This window comes from Periplaneta americana, chromosome 17, assembly GCF_040183065.1.
Source record: "Periplaneta americana isolate PAMFEO1 chromosome 17, P.americana_PAMFEO1_priV1, whole genome shotgun sequence".
Lineage (NCBI taxonomy): Eukaryota > Metazoa > Arthropoda > Insecta > Blattodea > Blattidae > Periplaneta > Periplaneta americana.
In genome coordinates this window covers 102,127,008-102,148,335 of record NC_091133.1, presented here as the reverse complement: position 1 = coordinate 102,148,335, position 21,328 = coordinate 102,127,008, and the positions used below count along the sequence as shown (strand labels likewise).

The 21,328-nt window shown below is 36.9% G+C and overlaps 1 protein-coding gene across 1 annotated transcript; it reads left to right on the top strand.

The window, feature by feature from the left end:
* The first annotated feature begins 649 nt into the window (after positions 1-649).
* Positions 650-19,064, top strand: cactin (cactin, spliceosome C complex subunit). Its single transcript, XM_069815827.1, has 12 exons — positions 650-799; positions 1,183-1,443; positions 4,287-4,683; positions 6,153-6,327; positions 7,612-7,745; positions 9,403-9,520; positions 11,316-11,492; positions 12,067-12,277; positions 12,779-12,980; positions 13,247-13,401; positions 14,819-14,963; positions 16,601-19,064. Exons 1-12 carry the CDS (start codon positions 780-782, stop codon positions 16,787-16,789), a joined length of 2,184 nt encoding a protein of 727 aa, XP_069671928.1. The 5' UTR covers positions 650-779; the 3' UTR covers positions 16,790-19,064.
* The last annotated feature ends 2,264 nt before the right edge of the window (positions 19,065-21,328 follow it).

Below are 21,328 nucleotides of genomic sequence, written 5' to 3'. Positions count from 1 at the left end.
ATAATCCAGAGTTTGGAAGATAGAGAGATTGGGTTTGCAGTAAAAAAAAAAAAACTTGATTTTTCACAGACAATTTGGTCCCTGTATAAACATCAGGGGTTTCACATAAGTATAAGGTCAGGAGTGAAACCACTTTTGAATGGGTCCCCTTAAAATTTTGATAGAAACTACCGGTATGCTGTCCTCCCCAAACCATATGACACTTTAACCCCTGATAACATAAATCGGCTCTAACTTTTAGCCAGGAAATAGGAATTATTCCCTATATGCTGCTACGTTTACAGGAGACTTCAAAGTTGTTTCACCCCCTCCAGAAAAAAAAAAAACAACAAGTTTGGGGACCCCTGCTTCAACGAATTCGATAAATTACTATACTGTAGTATACTATCTCCACATCCACCACTACCACTATTAGTATTGCGATTATTATTATTATTATTATTATTATTATTATTATTATTATTATTAGCCTGAGAGGATTATTAGCCCTTATGCTGAAATTCATTACATTTTGAAAAGATAAAAAAAGGTTACATTCATCATCGTGCTCCCATCTGTTGTTACAAATGTGTAAAAAGTTCTATGATTTATCGCAAAGGGCAGCACTGTCTAGCTAGTGACGTAATGTTGGCACCATTTGCCACTTGCCAGGGATGCCATTATGGTGAGACTGAGAAGTGAACTTAAGTAACGTCTGGAAACGTTAAGTTCGCTCCAAAAGATAAATAATTCTAGACAATTAATAAAAAATAACATTAGTTAGATTCCCAAGTACGTCAATGGATCGTTATAGAGGTCGGTAAGTAAATACTTCCAATATATTTTATATATTTTCTAAATACTAGTTGACAGATAGGTTATGTTTACACTATAACATAAAATGTTTGCACTTCTAATATACGGCAAATAAAGTGCAGAGGTAGTCATATTGGAGCCGTCATACATGCACTATATAATATTTAGGGCAGCAATAATTTCAAGTGTATCAGAAAATAGGCTAGTAATGAAATTCGTGAATAAGGTTATGCTTCTGCCTTTGACCGTTTAAGAGTCTATGCTTATATGGTAGAAATAGAAATCTACCAAATTCTGGAACTGAAATATTTTCAACTTGGTGTGAACTTGAAGTTGGTTTTTCAAATATTGTAATTGTTAAAATTTAAGCTCGAAATTCATGTTCAGGTCACCTGCAAGGAAGAGTGGCTCCAGTTCATACGACAAAGCTGGCAGTTCTTCAAAAATGCACAAGAGTAAGAGCAACGAACGTTCTCGTCGGTCCCCCACTCCGTCTGAAAGTGACAGTGATCACAGAGCAAGCAGAAAGGACAGAAGCAGCAAATCTCCTTCTAGAAGGAGATCAAGTAAAAAATCAAAGAAGAAAAAGAGTACAGACCGTTCGCCATCAAAATCAGGACACAAGTCAAAACACAAACATAGAAAGAGGTCAGTATAAAGAGCTATGTTGAGAGTTGTTCTCTATGGTCTTCTGTTAAAAATTATATGGACATGATATCAGTTCAAAGCGCTCTTAGTTGTGTACAAGTTTTGAATATAATCTAAGTGGCTCGTCCCTAGGAACGAAGCAATATTAAAATACTAGTCACTGAATTATGTCCCTGAAACTTGATTTATTTATTTCTAAACTATAATCAATTCTTTTCTCTCTGACAACAAATCCAGACAATTTTATATAACATCACTTAAGAAATTTACCAAAAGTTGGGTAAGCAATATCAGCTGTCGACAAGTAAGAGCTGCTACCAAGGACAAGCAGATATTTCCAACATACATCGCGTAAAATTGTGCGACTGATTTTAGAAGTATTAACAGTATGTCATTTTGCCTTAAAGGAGCATTTCATAGAACATATTTAGCTGATAATCCTGACTGTCGTAAGCGCAAGTTAGAAAGAGATAAATTCTGTGCCCTTCCTACTGTCGCAAAATTAACAGGATCTATAATGGGAAATTTTTAACCTGACATGGTCATCATCAGCAACACTCCAATTTTAAGCATTCTCAATTGCGTCAAGCATCTTGGATGGCTTGAGTAATGTACAAGGTGATACAAGGTATAGCATAAAAATGAGAATGTTTTTATGTAACGAAACCAGTACCTCTTTTTATTAGTAAACAATTACATACACATTCACTGCACCCTTACACATTACCATCTGTGAAAATATGTACAGTCTTAGAAAAAAGTTTTGTTGCACAGATAGTTTATAAGTCCCAGAATGGAGGTAGTGCGCATGATTAGACATACAACGAAACAAAACTAATTTTATCTCAACTAGTCCTTCTCTTGTGAACCAGGTCGCTCGTCCTCTGATCATGTGCACTGCCTCCTTTCTGAGAATTATGAAGTATCTATGCAACAAAACTTTTTTCTAAGACTGTACAGTTACCTTCATGGCAATAGGAATGTTTCTGTAAATCAAGCTTTCAGGTATAACTCCCTGTAAAGTTGATTTGAATAATTTCAAGGGAAAAATTGTTCCGGGGCCGGGTATCGAACCTGGAACCTTTGGTTAAACATACCAACTGAGTTACCCGGGAACCCTACCAGACACTGATCCAATTTTTCCTTCTATACCCACTTTGAGGTCTGTGGATATAGAGGGAAAAATTGGATCGGTGTCTGGTAGAGTTTCCGGGTAGCTCAGTTGGTAGAGCATTGGTCTGTGGATATAGAGGGAAAAATTGGAACGGTATCTGGTAGAGTTCCCGAGTAGCTCAGTTGGTAGAGTGTTGGTACGTTTAACCAAAGGTCCCAGGTTCGATACTCGGTCCCGGAACAATTTTTCCTCAATGGTATGTGTGATGTGTGGGTGCCTTGCATTTTAAGGTACCCCCATAGCAACTAATCACAATCTGTCAAATCTGGTGATCTGGGAGGCCACGAAATATCACCATTCCTTGAAATTATATGGTTTCTGAAAGTGGGCACATGGCTTCCATTGAAATTCTCGCACAGTGAGACATAGTGCCTTATTTTGCTGGAATCAAAAAGGAGAAGTGTGGAAGTTCAGGTGTGAGGAATGTGTCTATCATGTTGTACTTTGTGTTACAACATTTTGGACTTCCTATATTCTTTCCAGTGTGTGAATGCTTCTATGCCTACCTATCGGTTTTTGCTTCATTGCACTTCAAAGTATTTCATCCCTAACCTGATTGCATGTTCCGATGGACTAGAGTCATGCCTCCCAAGATTAAAATAACGCGATACTCTCGTCTCACAGCAGCAATGCAGTCACTATTTCTGTAAAACGCCCTCATAGCTACAACACATAGAGCTCCACTCCAGCAATTCATCTCAATAAATGGCATACTGAGGCGAAACAAATGACAATCAATAAGTGTTCCAACTTCAATGCAAAACTTATAAGTATAATAAAGAAATATAATTAAAGATTATCATCAGCCAAAACCAAAACTATGGCTTTCATAGGTAAATACCATTTAAGAGCTAAAATAATCATAGAAGGCAAAATAATCGAACAAGTTAACTCCTTCAATTACCTAGGGTGCAATGTATCATACTGCCAGAAAAACGATATAACTTATAAAGTGAATAAGTTCCAAGGAATGTGTGGCACTATAAGAAGGATCTTAGGACGTAAAGTTTTGAAGTCCACACAACTTAAATTTTATAAAGTTATGTCAGTCCCTATGCTCACATACGGCAGCGAGAACTGGACTTTGAATAAATCAGACAGAAGGAAGATAGAGGCTGCAGAAGTGAGATTTTTGAGATCAGTTGCAGGGTTTACTCTCTTAGATCATAAAAGATCTGAAAACATATGTGCTAAACTTAAGAGTTTTAACCTCATTGATAAATTATTACAATGTAAAGATGACTGGAAAGAACATATTGAACGTATGCATGAAGACAGGTTCCCAAAATTACTTTTGAACTATACCCCAGTTGGAAGACAGAGTATAGGTAGACCTTATAATAGATGGGAAGATCAATTTCTCTGAGAAGAAATGGACCAAATGGCCCAAACCTTGATGATGATGATGATGATGATGATGATGATGATGATGATGATGAACTTCAATGCAGAAACTTTCCTGGTGAGATCAAAAACGCCCTTTTTTATGCTACGCACTACAAGTCATAGAGGAGCTGCTACGAAAGTAGCACAATGTGCCCATCTGAATGGCCGAAAAGTGCGTGGCCTTGCTTGACCCCCCATTCTTTGCGGTCCATTATTACCATAAGACAGTCCTGTATTTCATATTGAAAACTTTATGATTAGTCCATGTGTTTTGTTGCCTCAGATCTTCTTCTGATGACAGCGAGTCCTCGACTGACTCTGATTCGTCCACAAACTCCATCAAGCTGCTGCAGAGACTAAGAGAACAGAGGCTGCACCAAGCAGAGGAGCGCCTGAGGCAGAAGGAATTGCTCAAGGCTACCGAAACACCAGAGGAGAAACGTCTGCGCCGATTACTGAAGAAAGAGGCAAAGGAGCGCAGGAGGAAGGAACGCATGGGCTGGGACAATGACTACCTCCACTACACCAACACTGACAATCCATTCGGGGATGGCAACCTGCTCGCTACATTTGTATGGTCCAAGAAGTTGGATAAAGAGGGCTTGTCAGGCGTCAGTAGAGAGGAGCTGGAAGTGCGCAACCGGCAGAAACAGGAGGAGAACCGCAGAGAACTTGAGAAGGTACCAACTCATGGCTGCTTTCAAAACTAAGACACAGAGTAGAGCAAACCAAATATGTTGACTCTAAATCTTTAGAATAGAAGCACTAATATAACAAAAAGGCTTGTTTCAAGATATTGGTAAACCATACATTTGTAGAAATAATGTAGTAATCATCTGAAGATTTTATATTATATAAATTAGCTTCATTGCGTCAATGATTATTATATTGTTATTAAAAAAAATAAGAACGTTTCAAATTCTATCTTGGCTATGGTTTCTCAAATTGATTGAAATCTTTAAACTTAAAATTATCAATAAGTGTCGTACTGTTATGTTGTACTGAACTCTTTAATTGCTAGTTATATTTAATGATGAAAACTTAGATAGATACGGAGCTTTTTGTGTAATTTCATAATCATACATTCTCTCTATATGGCCTAACCATTTCTCCCTTATGTTCAGCATCACACCCCATGACCTGTTTACGAATTCAATAAACAGTACCTCCTTTTTTCAGATTTTTCAGTAATGGAATGTCCCTTATGCTATGGGAACTGCACAGAGAAAAAACAATGAGGGTGTTGACATCCTAAGAAAGTCTTATCGCAGCTCCCTTAAAAAAGGAAGTTCCTTTCATTCACCAAGCCAAGCATGTCTTCTTTGATATTTTTTAAATTGTCCTGTAGATGTTAGAGCAGCCATTTTCGACGTGTGCCGCGTGAAAATTAAAATAGTAAAGGTTGTTATAGCAAAATTAGGAAAGTAAAAGTGAAAAGGGTACTAAAAAAAAAGGAGTCCACAAGAGTCATCTTTCAGCGAAAAGTGCAGAAGTCCACAAGTCAACATTCAGTAAACACATTATAGGTATGCGATAGGCAGAGAAAATAATGACTGACATGTAGCTAGGGTTGCCAGATTAGTAAAATTAGAATACTGTACCAATGTTGAATTGAATTTTGAATGTAGGGGATAGGGCACTATGACCCATCACTGCTACCTTTAGTTGCAGTGCACTGATGTGCTTATAAAATGGGCACATCTGCCAGGAATTATTCACGTGTGTTCAGATACAATGTTATACACCTACTCTATATAGTCTTTAACTTTCAGTTCATTTCTGATTTATTTTTGTGTTCTGTTCTTGTGTCTCCTGCCACCGATTTTAAAGTGGACATTTTTCCGCTGCTATGGCCCTTCGTGTTTTCTTTTTAAATATTTCAGTGTCCTGTACCAGATAACAACATTGATATTGATAGAGCAACTACTACGACTACGATCTAGTGTTTGTTGCTGTTCCATAATACTCCTGAAATGTGCCAGTTTTGATGTTGAGGTCTCTCATTTTTAGCTCTGTAATCTAATTAATTTAAGTTCGATACTTGCTCAGTTATTCGATTACTTAAATCAATTTTACTCTTATTTGACTCTTCCCATCAAATGCATTATTATATTAAATAATAACTGGAAATGCCTGCCTTCTTCTATAGGTGAAGAAGCGTAGACAAGAGCGTGAGCTGGAGCGGCAACAACGTGAGGAGGAGATGTCGCTGATGCAGCGTAGCAAGGAGGCGGCACAGTTCCAGGAATGGGAGCGCCAGGAGGACCAGTTCCACCTGGAGCAAGCCCGGCTGCGCTCCCGCATCCGTATCCAGGATGGTCGAGGTGAGGAAACTATACATGCTTCCAAACTTTCGCACCTCATTCTTAAGTTCTGGTATGTGTGTGTGTGTGTGCATTAGTATGGCTCGTCATTAAGCAAACCAGTTGTTGTTGTTTTCTAATGCCAGGCGTTTGACAATAAAGTCATTTGACCTCTTGGACTCCAATACTTTTCAAAGATATTGTCATGGTCAGCGACTGAAGCACAGATTTTGAGGTGTTCTGAATCCATTTGCCATTTACGCAAAGAAGCATCGATTTTTCATATCAGAGGTAGGAATTCAAATTTTGGCAAAGCCAACTGGAGTTTGTGGTGAAAAAACAAAGGATCAGGACAGGATTTTGCAGATACACTGCTGTTCTTCTTGCCATAATTCATTGTGCCTTACAATAACATAAAGGAAATAATAATATAATAATAGTAATAGTAATAATAATGTAATAATAATAATAATAATAATAATAATAATAATAATAATAATAATAATAATAATAATAAAGAAGAAGTTTGTGAAAGTAGACTCATCTTCATGTGAGACATTGCAGACATCTAAGATGGCAAGTCCTGTCCGTCTGAGTGGTTACGTCGCAGGGTCGTCTAAAGGGGGGAAATCACGTGACAGTAACTTACTTAACGGGACCCTTTTCTTTAAATTATTTTAAACAATTGTATAATATTACAAAGACTTCCAATTCCACACAGAAAATATTTTCAGGAAAGAGCCTAACAGCCCAGTCATTAGTCTTTACAGAGGTGCCAGCAGAAGTGGCTGGGGAAACCGGGATGTGACATAACCACTTGGACGAACAGTATCTTCAGTGCATTTTTAGAGAGGAGGTAAATTAGTACAAATATGATCATTATTAATATATCTGCTAATGTGTGCAAAATTGTTCAGCGCACTTCCGAGTATCAAGATTGCATATGATTTCATTGACAAATAGCTTAGTATGAGATACTAACCAACCATATATACTCATGCGTGCGTGCGTGCGTTTTTTTAAGCACCTTTTATGTTGAAATTTACAGCTGGTACCTTCTTAAATGGTTTCGTTATAGGGACGCTCGAGTATGTGACTGGATGCTCGAGATTGTGCGAATATCAATTATCTAGGAGAAATGTACCAGTATATTATCTGACAAACATGACAATTAGTAGAAATAACGATAATAGAAGTTTTACTATATTTGTCTGTCTGTCTGCATGCCATGATTTATTACATACATTAGAAGAAACAGTTGTTGATAGTTCATTCACGACAATTTGTTTTGTATTTTGTTTATAGCAAAGCCAATTGATCTGCTGGCGAAGTATATCAGTGCAGAGGAAGAAGTGGATGCAGTGGAGATGCACGAGCCATACACATACCTGAATGGACTCACCACCAAGGACTTGGAAGATCTAATCGAGGATATTAAGGTCAGTACAAATTCCGTCAACAAATTTGAAAATCTCTTATTATCAGTAGTAAGAAATTTGAGACTTTTGCACTGTTAGTGGCACCATGCAATTTTTTTATATGGCAACAGTAACACGAAATAGAAAATTTTTAACATTATGAAACAACCTTCTAGTTTCACTTCCTGCATAACTGAAGATATAACTAACATATACGAGAGTCAATCAGAAAGTAATGCCTCCTATTTTTTCTCCTTAAATAAGTTGGTAATGTGAAAATTTTGAATTTGGCGCAATTCCTCAAATCTTTTCCTACAGTCAACTGCAGTAACAGCTTCCTAAGTCAACAGATGTTAGCACTCAATGTACATATAAGACAGCATGCTATGATAGAATTCCTGAATGCAGAAAATTAAACGCCCATTCGCATGGATGAAAGGCTGGAGTAGGTTTATGGAGATGCAATAATGGATATCAGCACTGTTAGATGATGGGTTCGTCAATGTACAGAAGCTGAAGGGGAAACACCGTTGGCTGATGAAAAGCGAAGTGGCCGGCCGGCGACTGCAGTGACTCCACACAACATCCAGGGAATCGAAGAGATCATTCATGATAACTGCTGAGTAACAACAGATGAATTGTGTCGCATGTCCTCCATTGGTAAAAGCAGTGTGATGGCCATTATTGATAAACTGGGCTGCTCCAAAGTTTGTGCACGCTGGGTACCAAAAATGTTGACCGACCAGAATAAAGAAAAACAATAGCCTTTGATTTGTTGCAGCACTTCAGTGTGGAGGGGGGGGGGGAGTTTTTTGCGAAAATTAATTTTTTTGAACCCGAGTCCAAGAGGCAATTGATGGAATGGCATCACACGTTGCCTAAGAAGAAAAAAATTTTAAACTGTGCGATCTGCAGGGAAAGTTTCTCGTATGGCGACAGTCTTTTGGGATGTGATTCTGGTTAATTTTTTTGAGCAGGGGTGCACAAATTCTGTCCAATACGTCGAAATCCTCAAGAAGCTTAAAACACATCTTCAACAAGTTCGCCCATCAAAAGCTATGGCGGATATTCTTCTTTTGCATGACAATGCAAGACCACACACCAGTTAATACACCACTGGCGAGATTGCGAAAATTGGTTGAGAAGTCTTGCTTCATCCACCACACAGTCGAGACCCAGCACCATCAGACAGACTTCCATTTGTTCAGTCCACTGAAGGAAGCTCATCATGGGCATCACTGAAGATGAGGAGATTCTGAAAAATTCCGTGCACCAGTGACTGAGGAAGAAGAACCGTGATTTTTACCGCACTGGAATACATGCTCTTGTTTCAATGTGCAAAAACTGTAGAAAAAGACGGAGATTTCATTGAAAAGAGACAAATTAATCGTGAATGTTGTGGCTGTTATGCTATATAAATTTCATTTAATTTTCTGTAAATTAAAAGGGGAAAAGAATAGGAGGCGTTACATTCTGACTGCCCCTCGTATATTGTAAATTGTCACTAGTCATCTAGGAAGGAAAGCCTACTTTTATAATCCAAACCTTATTATACCTCTAACAGCAGATAAAAGCAATCAGGCCTGTTTATGGGGTCAGATGAAGTAATAACTTAAGACAACATAAGATGAGAAAATGGATTATGAAATATTTCTGTACTTTACATACTTTTCTCCAGGTGTACAAAGAGCTGGAGCGAGGCAAGAACCTGGACTACTGGAATGACATCACTGTGATCGTGGAGGATGAATTACACAAACTGCGAAAGCTGGAGAAGCAGAGTGCATATGAAGCAGGTATGAACCACAACTTCATACATTCAAGATTGTGTTTCCAATATTAAAATAAATATCGCAAGTATACATCACACTGGGAATGGTGGTGCATGAAAGAAGCCTACTTGCATGGGCAACTTTGATATCTTTTTTTTTTTTTGTACGATTGATAATTCGAAATAATATGTCAAAAGAACATATTCATTATGTATGTTTTAACCACATGATAGTGTTAAAAAACTAACATTTGAAAAAAAAACTTAGAAGAGTTCTGGCAGTGTTATCTTAACCGAATTCTCTCTCTCTCTCCCAAGAATTTACTTATTTATATTATAAAGCATGTTACAAGGATCTACCTTGAAATAAATCTGAGACATTCCCTTCCTATTCTTATCACTCTCTTTGATACTGTTAATCAGTGAGGTACATTTTAAAATGATTACAATTCATAGTTATGGTGGACTTTTACATTTCTGCTTTTCCTCCCATCATCACTTCAAAATCTACCTAAATACCATCCTTGTTCATTTATTATTATTATTATTATTATTATTATTATTATTATTCTCCCTTTTCTTCACCTCATCTTGTCTAATTCTTATCATCTATTTATACTCCATTGTTTTATTCATTCACTAAGAACCGGTATTTCCTGTTTAGTTCCTAATCTTCCATTCTAAATGCATTGCTATCTATCCTCTTTTAGTCCCTCTCCTAACTCGACTGTCTCCCATCCTTTATCCTATTTCCTATTTAAATATTGTCTATTCCTTTCATTAATTATTTGAACTTTTTTCTCGATTCTCAAATCCACCTACTCTTATTCCTTCTTTCCCAGCAATTTTCCCTAAATTTTATGTATACATTTTTATTTTATCTATTTTACAACATTTACATCATTCATTATATCCATACTATTCTCTCCTATATTTATTTACGTACTTATCCCTTTCTTTTCATTTCTACTTCCAGATTCCCTCTTTTATAGCTTGTTTCCATATACTTATATCTAGAATATTGCTACACTTTTAATATCCCTGCTGCTACTCCCAACTCCACAACACCGATTCACATTAATCTCCAATTCACTTAATTTCACTATTTCACTGATTTCTCTCTCTTTCATCACTAATTTTATTTTGATATTCATTCACTATAATTTATTGTTTCTATGTCTGTCTTACTACACTCTTTACACCTTCTTCTGACACTTGACACTTTCTTATTCTATCATTTTGCCACCTCTGTCTTTCTTGCACTTTTTTAGCACTCTTCTTCCTCACTAATTCCAACTCACTTACTAATAATTATTTTACTGTCTATACAGTAACATCTCATCACTGGTTACACTACTTAATCTGAGCCCCTCTGTAATTGTTTTCCATCATTCCCAAGCTCCTAATCACTTCTCTTAGTGGTATTTACATATTCCATTTCCTGTCCCCTTATCTAGATTTCTTAATAACTTCTCTGCACCTTCCCTGCATGATGGAAAGATCATAAATTTAATTTCGGGGTGGTTCTTTCCTTAGACGAGATTTTTGGGATCTTTACCCATGTTCTGGCTGCTTTTATTTAATTTGAGAGCTTGTTCATTGCCTCTTACTTTTTAGTATCATCCTTCCAGTTTAAGTGGCACTAGCTCTCCAGTCCAGGATTCTTCATTTGGAGTAAGTTTTACTCGTATTTGACCACTAGCCATTGTGTTCATTCATTATCAGTCAGTTTTGACCTGTTTAAGGTTGATGCGTACCCTGGATAATAAATTCCTAATATAAATTACAGTGTATGATTAACTTTGTTTTCCATTATTTAGCTGTTGGCAGACGTGAAGGAATTCATCAATCTGTGGCAAAAGAAGTGGCTTCAGTGTTCAAGGGAAAAACGGCTACACAGTTGGAGGCACTCCAGTTGCAGATAGAGACCAAGATAAGTGGGAAGCCTGAAGGAGTGGATATCGGTTACTGGGAGTCACTGCTGTCACAGCTTAAAGGTTAGGAACATTGCAGTGATGTCGTAAATTGTAAAGTCTTTCTTTCATGACAACATATACCAACTTATGAGGAAGTGTATTTCATAATGTAATATTATAACGTAAAATTTGATTAAATTTTGTTTAAGGGGTTTTTATTTTCATATTTATATTAACACATTAGAATCAGAAGAAACTCCCTTTAATATTCATAATGGTTGCCAGTAGATATGGAGTTGGTAGGTTCAAATTTGACGAGGGTAACTGACTTATAAAATTTATAAAAATAATTTGTGTAGTTTCCTTCTTAATTGCAAAACAGAATTCAGGATAGGCAGTAGAAGTGAATTGTGATGTAAACTAGGGATTGTCGGAAAACTTTTCCTTTGCCCTTTTATTCTTAAATAGGGTCTGTTTCATCTTTAGAGGAATCAGCCACAACTCATTATGTTAAATGACAGCTTCTCACCAAAATAGACTAATGCTCCATTGTGGACAGATTCTGTGAGATCTGTAGTGGATAATGCAGCTGTAGGTTATGGCTTTCCCTGCCATTTTGAATGCAATCGTCTCTTCTTTTTCCATGTTTGTGTAGCTCACATGGCAAGAGCGCGGCTGCGTGACCGACACCAAGACAACCTGCGGCACAAACTGGAAATGTTAAAGGCACAGCAGGGTGTGGCAGGTGCTGGCACTGAGGAAGAGACTGGTGATGGCGCAGAAACAACCATCAAGACAGAGCCGGACTCCCATAGTGAGGTGGCCAGTATACATGAGTCATCGTCCAGTGAAAAGGAAGATGACGAGTAAGTAAGATGCAACAGAAACATTTATGTGGCCGAGCCTTAGCTCAGTCAGCGGGCTAACTTGAGAGAGATCAATAGAGGGTATGTGTTATAATAATACGAGTAATAAAAGTAAAATAAGCAGACAGCACACGTCGAGGAAAGTTGTATTTGAAATTGTAATTAGAAGGTTATGGGGAGCCCAAATACAGAGATGTGGTGGCGATCCATTACTAAATAAGAGTGTGTTCAGAATGGTGGCGAACATGTGCAGCATGTTCTTTAGTAGGGAAATACACTGTTCATCATTTCTTCTATGATTCCAGACTTCTTAGCCACTCTGTATAATGATGTTACACATATAGGATAGATCATATACATAAGACACCTCTTTAAATCATGGATAAATTATATCAAATTTCTTTCTTTTTCTCTTCTTCCACTTCTGACTTTTTCTCTTCTGTCTTCTTTTCTTTCTTGTCTTTTTTCTTATTTTTTTATTTGATTGCATGTAATTCACAGGGATGACACAACACGTGGCAACGAGGTGGCAAATGCAATGTTATCAGAGAGCTTTGCAGACTATGAGTCAGGTGGTTATAGCCCACAGTATCTGGGTCAGTCACAGCTCGATCCAGGGACCTTCGTAATGAACGAGGAAGATGACTTGCAGCGACTCGTATTTGCCAGAATGCAAGTACAGGGAACTGGCAGTAGAGTGGAGGTGAGTGCAATCATCTTTGTACCTTAAAAGTTACTTTTAGTCAAGACTGACATCATTAAAGGTAATGCGGTTCTTTGAGACTTGTAATGGATATAGTATATTTGTATCAGAGTTTCTCCAAGTACTCTTTATTTCACCATGAACTATTAACGTCATATCATCACCTCACTGAATTTAAAGAGTCCCTTTAGCTAAGAAGTGTGTTTCATTGAAGTCCTGCCACTCTTGCAGTACATTCAGTTAGGAATTAACTTGTGTGTTGACAGAGTGTGATCGCTGCCGAGGAACAGGCCCTACAGAGAGAAGCCAGGAAGGGCATGACAGCAGACGAGGCTGAGTTCTCAGTGGAGACAGCTCTGGACAGCCAGGTGTACTTGTGGTCCGACAAGTACCGTCCTCGCAAACCTCGCTACTTCAATAGGTGAGTCACACAGTGACTGAGAGAAAGATAATTCAAGGCTATTGTGTGGTACTTATGATTTTGATGTGTTCAATTTTAGATGATCTGACCGTCATCTTTTTATATCCATTTGTCTTTATTTCTTTCATTATCATGTGATTGGTTCTCAGCTAATAAATTAGTATTAAACTGTAACAAAACTAACATAATCCAATTTAAATCCTACTAAAATTCAGCCTCACAAATTTCAAGCTCAATAACATGTCCCTAATAGAAACAACAACCAAATTTTTTGGCTTACAAATCGATAATGTGTTAAATTGGAAAAATCATATTAAAGAAATTACCCCGAACTAAATTCAGCATGTTTTTCTATTAGATTTATGCAAGAGATAGTATACCTTAAACACAATATATTTTGCATACTTTCACTCGGTAACGAGTTTTGGAATAATATTCTGGAGAAATTCTAAAGATAGTAACAGTATATTCCTACAACAAAAAAGAGTAATAAAGGATAATAGTAGGTGCCAAATCTAGGGAATCATGTAGGACCATTTAAAAAAAAAAAACTACAAATAATGCCCATGGCTTATCAGTATATTTTTTCATTAATAAACTTCCTCATATGTAATCGCGAAAACTTTATAACTAATTCAACAGTTCATAGCATAAATATACGTCAAAAAATGACTTTCATACTCTATCGGCAAGTCTATCGTGCTATCAAAAAGGAGTGCATTATATGGCAGTAAAATTGTTTAACAATCTCCCTATGGATATAAAAAATCAAATTCAAAACATAAGATTATTTAGAGCCAAATTAATGGAGTATCTAATTTCTCATGCCTTCTATTCTGTAAGTAAATTTCAACCATTCAACAATGCTTCATGAATATTTCTGTCTTGTATTAAGTATTGATACTAAACATTTGTAGCCACCGGCGTGGCTCAGTCGGTTAAGACGCTTGTCTGCCAGTCTGAAGTTTCGTTCGGGCACCTGCCAGTCTGAAGTTTCGTTCGGGCACGTGTTCAATCCCCGCTTGGGCTGATTACCTGGTTGGGTTTTTTCCGAGGTTTTCCCCAACCATAATGTGAATGCAAGGTAATCTATGGCGAATCCTCGGCCTCATCTCGCCAAATATCATCTTGCTATCACCAATCTCATCGACGCTAAATAACCTAGTAGTTGATACAGCATTGTTAAATAACCAACTAAAATATAAAAAAATAAAACAAATCTTTGTGTTGTACTAGTAGACTGTATTGTAAAAGTCTTCTGTATATATTTCAACTAGACTGTGACTATAGTTAAGATTTTATAATACTATTAAGACTATTAAGATTTTTTTGATATGTTCCATATTCTAGTTGTGAAGTGATGTACGAATACCATAGAATGTTAATAAATACAATACAATACAATTGTTTGTTACAGAGTGCATACTGGATTTGAGTGGAACAAATACAACCAGACGCACTACGATATGGACAACCCACCACCTAAGATTGTTCAGGGCTACAAATTCAACATATTCTATCCAGATCTTATTGACAAGAACACCACCCCGGAATACTTCCTGGTAAGACAGGGTTACAGTTGCATTTGGAGACTTGACATTTATATTTTTGTCTATTATTATTAATGTGTTAACCAATAACAAATCTCATAGATACAGTAAAACTTCATTTATTCGTCTTTATAGGGGTCTGAAGAAAAAAACGCTTAAATGAGAAAAACGTATAACTGAAATGACATTTAATAACATCTGAAATAGCATTTCAAATCTATATGGGGAGAACGAAAGTCAATTTAGTACAATTTTCACAAGAGAAATTTAGAATTTCACATATTGTATTCTTGAAGAATGTAATATTATTGTAATCTTCATCTTATGATGTTGGATGATGTATATACGTCCGTTGATGTGACATATTAATGAATTTAAATACTATTATAGTCACAATCATGCCATGGTATGGAAGAAAAATTCCACAACCTCGAGTGGGATTCGAACCTGCGATTTCCTGTACTCCGGTCAGGCGCTCTACCCTGAGCTATCGAGTTCGTCTCACGCCAAAGGCTCAGAATTATCCTTTCATACTGGTGACTCTGTAGAGCGCCTGACCAGAGTACAGGAAGTCGCAGGTTCGAATCCCGCTCGAGGTTGTGGAATTTTTCTTTCATACCATGACATGATTGTGACTATAATAGTATTTTAATTCATTCAGTAATATTATTTGTAGAAAATCTTAGTTGCTTAGAGCTAAAACTGGCTGATACATTGCATTTCAGACTCCAATCTAGAAAATTTTACGACATTGATCTACCTTATCCTTCCCATATGATCTTCATTTAATAACATGTGGTTATTTTATAAAAAAAAAGTCAGCTCGTAAGCAATAAACCATGCCCTCAAATTGTGATAACTGTTCCATAATTTGCTCTGTTACATCATGGCATGTTACAAAATGTTGTTGTTGTTTTCTAATGCCAGGCGTTTGACAATAAAGTCATTTGACCTCTTGCACTCCAATACTTTTCAAAGATATATTATCATGGCCAGCCACTGAAGCACAGATTATGAGGTGTTCCGAATCCATTTCTTGGTTTGAGTTGCACAATGGGCAGTTAGGGGACAGATATATTCCAATTCTGTGCAGGTGTTTGGCCAAACAATCATGGCCTGTTGCCAATCTAAATGCAGCTACAGACGATTTTCGTGGTAAATCGGGAATTATGTTACAAAATGTTTCATTGTTTAAAAGCAATAAAATTGTCATTAAAGGACATAATGTTGTTGAAGGCAAGCATGGGAAGATTTGAATCTCCACGAATTTCAAAGTGGGTCGCATCTTAACAGTGAACACATACTGTATTTTTACATTCTTACATTTTCGAGGAAAATTGATTTAAAATGTGTAAATGACGTTTTCTATCTCTGGGAGTTTAAAATACGATTGTGTATGTGTACAAAAACATATAAACGAAAAACGTATTTTTGAAATAAATTAACATGAAATGTATAGGAACTATGCTGGGACTTCAGAAAAAAAAAACTTATAAGTGTGAAAAACATATAAATGCAAAACGTACAAAAGAAGTTTTACTACATAATTATTTCCTGTCTGATTTATTTTCCTGTACTGTTTCGCTGGTCACCCAGTGCAAATTGCCTTAGTGGAACAAGTTGGTCTGACTGATTGCTTTTAATTGCAGACTCCGTGCACTGACAACAGGGACTTCGCCAACCTGCGGTTCCATGCTGGCCCTCCTTACGAGGACATCGCGTTCAAGATAGTGAACCGTGAGTGGGAGTACTCGTACAAGCGCGGGTTCAGATGTCAATTCCACAACAATATCTTCCAGCTCTGGTTTCACTTCAAGCGCTACCGATACCGGAGGTAGTGGCACTCACTTCACCTTGTGTTGTGTGTATATATTATATGGATCGAGTTTCAAACACCAAACAGACATTTGTAGTAGCAGCATTATAAATAAAGTGTCTTTCTTCTTTTTATTTCTGATTATGTTACTGTGACATGTATATCTATGTCAATTGAAATACCATATTGGCCTGAATCTAATGCAATGTTTTTTGCATAAAACAGCACCATGAAAACTGGACTCATATTATAATCGAGGCCTAAGCCATTTCAAGTGTGGAAGAAATCTGCTTATATGTTATGCAGACTGTACTGTCAATGTATCGCATAGCGTCTTCTTCCATGACACATACAGGACTGGGCCTGCCCCTCTGTCAAGATCACACATTCAGTCTGATCTACCCTATTCCCAATTTTTGTTACTGTATTGGTTCCGTAATATTACCATACCCTCTATCATACATTGGGTAAATTTATTTTAACATTTTTAAAGTTTGTTTGGAGGTTTAGTAAATTCGTGTAAAATACGAAAACAAAAGTCTATAAATACAGTCAACTCCGGATAAAGTGACCCTCTGCGGACTTGCAGATTTCGTTCACTAAATTCGAAGTCTCTCTTTCCTAACCTTAAATGATAGGAATGAATGAAATTGTGAACAAGAAAATAAAATGCTATACAGTAATTAAAATATTTCATTTTGTGGAATGGATTACACTGTATACTGTTTTTTTTTTCGTAGGTTATTTTACGACGCTTTATCAACATCTTAGGTTATTTAGCGTCTGAATGAGATGAAGGTGATAATGCCGGTGAAATGAGTCCGGGGTCCAACACCGACAGTTACCCAGTATTTGCTCATATTGGGTTGAGGGAAAACCCCGGAAAAAACCTCAACCAGCTAACTTGCCCCGACCAGGAATCGAACCCGGGCCACCTGGTTTCGCGGCTAGACGCGCTAACCGTTACTCCACTGTATACTGTTACTCAGCTGATTTACTTAAACTATACTGTCGACCCATGTCTGTTTGCAAAAGACCATGTTCAGTGTCACTTATAATATTTGCCATATTTTCCAAAGAAAACACTTTACGCTTAGACATTTTTATTCATTGTTCGAACACTAGAAACAGACTGATCAGGTAGAAATGACAAACACTGTTATGGTGTAATTGCGTACTCAGTCTTGGAATTTCCTGGGTCACTTAATAGAAACTGGGAGGGGGTTGATGAAGTTTGAAAGTCATCAGAATCTTATCTTCATTTATGCTCTGGACATAATGTCCGTCCCCTTTTAATAAAAGAAGGCAATTTCATTTTCCATTGTTTTGATGCTATCTGTCATAATAGAAATGTTTCTGAGGATAAAAGGCAACCCTTTGAAGGTGGAGGATTAGAAATAACAGTAGTGTTTTGTACCTGAGAACAGAATGCCAACCCTTCGACTGTGGAGTGAGGCAAGGTCGTCACACGTTGCCTGGATTTACAGTACAGCTCATTGTCTAGGAATCACTAATCCTACCTTTATCCTTTGACTAAAGGAGTAAGAAACTTAGAATGTTGTTCTCCAACACATTCTTTCAATTTTATACAAGGAGGTCTGACTTCAAATAAGAATTTGTTAGGATACAACTCTTATAACTTCAATTTTTAAGGCTCACTATAACCGAAGCAAGGGTTCATTATAAACGGAAATATTATGTACTTTTTAATATATGCAGGTCGGGACCAACGATTTAGGTTCACTATAGCCGAATGTTCACTATAACCGAGTTCACTGTAATTATAGATGACTACAAAGATGCAGTGCAAGCTATTTATTTGATCAACAATCGCAATCTAACCACCAATGAGATACCTCTTTGAATAGTAATGAAGGAATTTTAAAAAATGACGGTACTACCGGAGTTAAAGGTACAGTTTATTAGTTATCTTTCATTCTACAACATTTTTAATGTAGTGTAATATTTTTATTTTCCTAAAAAGAATATCTGAAAACTTGGGATCGTACTATATTCGAGGTCATACTAGATTTGGGCCAATATGGTAAATATCATTTTACAAAAGTGAGGCTTATGTTGTTATTGTAATTTTATGTGTATCATAATTGTGATTTATTTTATTACTTTGGATACTTTTTCATGTGTTGATATTATATAACATAGAAAAGTAAGTGAGTTTCCTAACCGTGATGAATTGATGTAATTATATAGGGTGAGTCACTCACTGTGTAACCAATGTTTTAAATTTCCAGAAAATATATGACATTTATGGTGAATAAAGACGCTGTAGACAAATTTTTCACTTAATACAACTGTGTCCCATACCATTTACATTCTAGTCTTCCATTATTGTCTTTAAGTAACTTCTTCCAGTTTAAAAAGGTATAAGAGTTTCAAAGTGTTGTTATCGATTTTCATTTCAAGTAGTTTGTCAAACATTCATCTTCTACATTGTTATAATATGATATGATGATATGATATATATTTGTTGTTAAGTATTACTATAATGTTAAGAATTGAAATACCTGCGTGGAAAGATAATGGTATGCACTATCACATTAGGAATTGCACAGGAGGGAAATCGGGCAATGTTGCCAACTTCATTTCGAATGAACCATACTCTTTACTTGTATACTTCGGAAAAAGAAAGAAGAAAACATCCTTAATCTCTGTTCCTCTCTCAAGGTGAGAGTCCAACTTTCACAACCATAAAGAACAACCGGTAATATAACTGTTTTACAAATTCTAACTTTCAGATTTTTTGACAGCAGACTAGATGATAAAAACTTCTCAACCGAATAATATCAGGCATTTCCCATATTTATTCTGAGTTTAATTTCTTCTCGAGTCTCATTTATATTTGTTACTGTTGCTCCAAGATATTTGAATTTTTCCACCTCTTCGAAGGATAAATTTCCAATGTTTATATTTCCATTTCATACAATATTCTGGTCACGAGACATAGTCATATTATATTTTGTCTTTTCGGGATTTACTTCCAAACATATCACTTTACTTGCTTCAAGTAAAATTTCCTTGTTTCCCCTAATTGTTTGTGGATTTTCTCCTAACATATTCACGTCATTCGCATAGGCAAGAAGCTGATATAACCCGTTCAATTCCAAATCCTCTCTGTTATCCTGAACTTTCCTAATGGCATATTCTAGAGCAGTGGTTGTCAGCACTCGCTGAAATGTGCAAAGGGTACGCGGTGCTGTCCGGTGTGCACCGTCGTGCAACAGGGAGAGATACAGAGCATACCCACTAGCAGCTACAGAGTGCACCCTAGTGCACTGCGTTTTCCTCGGGTAAGAGACTCTAGCCCCAGCATGCTCTGTGCTGACGACCCCTGTTCTAGAGCAAAGTTAAAAAGTAAAGGTGATAGTGCATCTCCTTGCTTTAGCCTGCAGTGAATTGGAAAAGCATCCAACAGAAACTGGCCTATACAGACTCTGCTGTATGCTTCACTGAGACACATTTTAATTAATCGAGCTAGTTTCTTGGAAATACCAACTTCTATAAGAATATTATCTACTAAGTTTTATTGATAACTATTACTAGTGCCAATTAATGCAGTTATACTACTCCTTTCACCTTGTATATATTCAGATTTGAATAGATCAACCATGTGCTTCATATGGATGATTCTAGAATTTAACACAAATCAACCACAGGCTTAATGGAAAGCAATCGTTAAAAACACCTGACAAAAGGTAGAATATGGAGTCTGGCCGCGAAACCAGGTGGCTCGGGTTCGATTCCCGGTCGAGGCAAGTTGGGTAACTTTCGGTGTTGGACCCCGGACTCATTTCACCGGCATTATCACCTTCATCTCATTCAGACGCCAAATAACCTAAGATGTTGATAAAGCGTCGTAAAATAACCTACTAAAAGAAAGAAAAAGGTGGAATGAGATTCTAAAAGGTCACTAGCGATTAAAACATGTCAGAAAGATTAAGGAGGCTTTTCCAGGAATACTGCGCCCGACGAATTGATACGTGTGTGTAGATCAGAGTTCTTCATTGGTATTACGTCACTGAATAATGCTGAGTAATTACGAAAGTGCTAATGAGAAATTAACATTCACCCACGCAGTTGTAAGGAACGTGCATAAGAAGTCTCTTAATTTGCTGCTATGAGCAAGATTTCTGTTTTGCTAGCCGACCCGGCATTCCTTACACATCAAGCTGTTACGTCAATCCATCGTCTTAATGTCGAAGTTACGAGCCATTTTGTCGACGTACTTGAGTCCTGATTCAGACCTCGCAACTCAATTGCTGGCAATTAGTTGGCCTGCAATATTGTAACTCACAAATTACGCAGACACAGTGTGTGCTGAAACGTAATTCTTGATGTTATTACCTTATAGTTTAATCTGTCTGTTCCATTGTTGTAAATCGTTGGTTAGCCATAAACTCTGACCTATTTCGCGTTAAGATAACAACAAAGTTCTTAATTTCAGGGTCGTATCAATGGACATTGTCATGCAGTCTATGTAGAGATTCTCTTCCTAGTTGCTTTTATTCATAAAGTAAACAAATGTTTACCCCCCAATATAGCC